Below are 1,960 nucleotides of genomic sequence, written 5' to 3'. Positions count from 1 at the left end.
CCCAGGTACCAGATCTTGCGAGAGGAGAAGTGGATCCAAATTATGCTGCGTGGTTTGAGAGAATGTTTTGTGCGAATAATGAGCCAGAGCCCGAGCCCAAGCCTGAAAGGCCCGCCAAAAGACCCCATGTTAGGGTTTGATTATAAAGTCCGGGAAAGTTGGCCTGGGGAGAGAAGGAGAAAAAATATCAAGCCACCATTCACACTTTGCAAGAAGAATTGAGAAACGTCGTATTCAATAATGATATACAGGTGCAAGAGGCTGAAGGTGAAATAGAAGGTTGGCCCAAGAAAATGAAGCTCTCCGAGCCCAAGTCCGGAAGATGAGATAGCAGTTGAGAACCCGGGTAGAAGCAGAAAAGATGAAAAGCTCATCTACAGCCTTACGCAGAAANGTCTCTCGGTATCCCCGGCATATTTGAATGAGAAAAAGCAAATAGATCTGCGTGGTTAGTTAAAAATTCATGGTACTTACTTGGGTCGCAGAGGCTGTGTCCGATGTAGGCTTTTTTTGAGTGGTCGGTGCTTTCCAGTTGTACTGGGTTGAGATCCTCGACCGTTGCTTTGCAGGCTTCTACAATGTACGGATCTTTGATGGCTTCCGTTGTCGGGTCGACCTTAGTCCCCGACACGGCTGATTGCTATGCTTCCGCACTTGCTCCTTTCAACTGCTTGGTGTATGAGTAGTCTTGAGCGATTCGGTAGCATTCTTGCGCGGTGCGCGGCTCGCCCCGAATGCTAAATTTTCCCCAAGGGGTGGGGAACTTGATCACTTGGTAGAAGCTTGAGGGGACTGCTCGCATGGTGTGTATCCACGTGCGTCCTATGATGGCGTTGTAGGCTGTTTCTTGGTTCATGACGTGGAAAGTGGTTTCCAGCGTAACTCCTCCTGCTAAAATCGGCAATGATACCTCCCCGGAGGTTCTTTCCACTGCATTGTTAAAACCTGTCAGTGTTATGCAACGCGGTATTATCCTATCTTCGACCCTCATTTGCGCGAGGACCCTTGGATGGATAATACAGGCGCCGCTTCCGTCATCAACCATGATTCTCTTAACATCAGTGTCAGCAATGCGTAATGTTATGACCAAAGCACCATAATGAGGAAAAGACAAACCGTCGGCATCTGACTTATCGAAAGTGATACTCTCTTCGAAGTCATCATACCGTTCGTGGGCGATTGTTCGCTTCAGCTTGTGCGAAGTGGTGAACTTTACATGGTTGATTGCTGAATCGTCGCCTCCTCCGACGATCATGTTGATGGTGCGTGCAGGCGAAGGCGGCTTTGGCGGCCCTTGAGGTTGATCCCGCCCTCGTGCGAAGTTGATCTTTCCCTTATCGCTGAGCAGCTCCCTCAAGTATCCTTGGTTCAGCATTCTGACCACCTCCTGCCATAGTCCTATGAAATCTTCGGTTTTGTGCCCTCGTTCTTGGTGGAACTCGCACGGGACATTTGACTTCCTCACGGCGGGTTCTGATTTCATCTTCTGCGGCCATTGTACCTTGGTGCCCAGCTTCTCCAGTGCGTACACTATTTCTGAGGGAGACACGCAAAAGTTATGGGCGGATAATAAAGGGGGCATACCTCTTTCATTACGGAGTGGGGCGACATGTCGCTGCAGTGCTTCTGTGTGTCTAGGCGGTGGTGGATGCGAGGATCTGACCTAAGGCTGTTGCCTTTCTTTGTTGAAGCGCGAGGATTGTTCCCGCCGGCCCTCGCTGCGTCGATCCCTCCTTGCTTCTGACTGTATTGTCGTGAGCCGCTGGGTTGGTCCGTTGAGGTCATCCTCGTCTGCTCGTACCTCGGCACAGTAGGCGTTGTGGATCTCCTCCCATGTGGTGGGAGGATACTTCATGAGTCGGCTTAGTAGCTTTTTGGTTGCTCTCGAACCATCTCTGCTCAGCCCGTTTTGGAAAGCTGCGACCGCCATGCCTTCCGATACGTTTGGTAGGCTCATCCT

The 1,960-nt window shown here is 50.6% G+C and overlaps 1 protein-coding gene across 1 annotated transcript; it reads right to left on the bottom strand.

Moving 5' to 3' along the window:
- Window positions 1-640: 640 nt before the first annotated feature.
- Window positions 641-1,483, bottom strand: LOC109222555. The gene is made up of 2 exons (XM_019386902.1): window positions 1,021-1,483; window positions 641-930 (listed from the first exon to the last, which is right to left on the bottom strand). The coding sequence occupies exons 1-2, from the start codon at window positions 1,481-1,483 to the stop codon at window positions 641-643; spliced, it is 753 nt and encodes a 250-aa protein (XP_019242447.1).
- Between the last annotated feature and the right edge of the window lie 477 nt (window positions 1,484-1,960).

This window comes from Nicotiana attenuata, unplaced genomic scaffold (assembly GCF_001879085.1).
Source record: "Nicotiana attenuata strain UT unplaced genomic scaffold, NIATTr2, whole genome shotgun sequence".
NCBI classification, from domain to species: domain Eukaryota; kingdom Viridiplantae; phylum Streptophyta; class Magnoliopsida; order Solanales; family Solanaceae; genus Nicotiana; species Nicotiana attenuata.
Note: the sequence above shows the minus strand (reverse complement) of the source record. Positions and strands in the feature narration are given on the sequence as shown.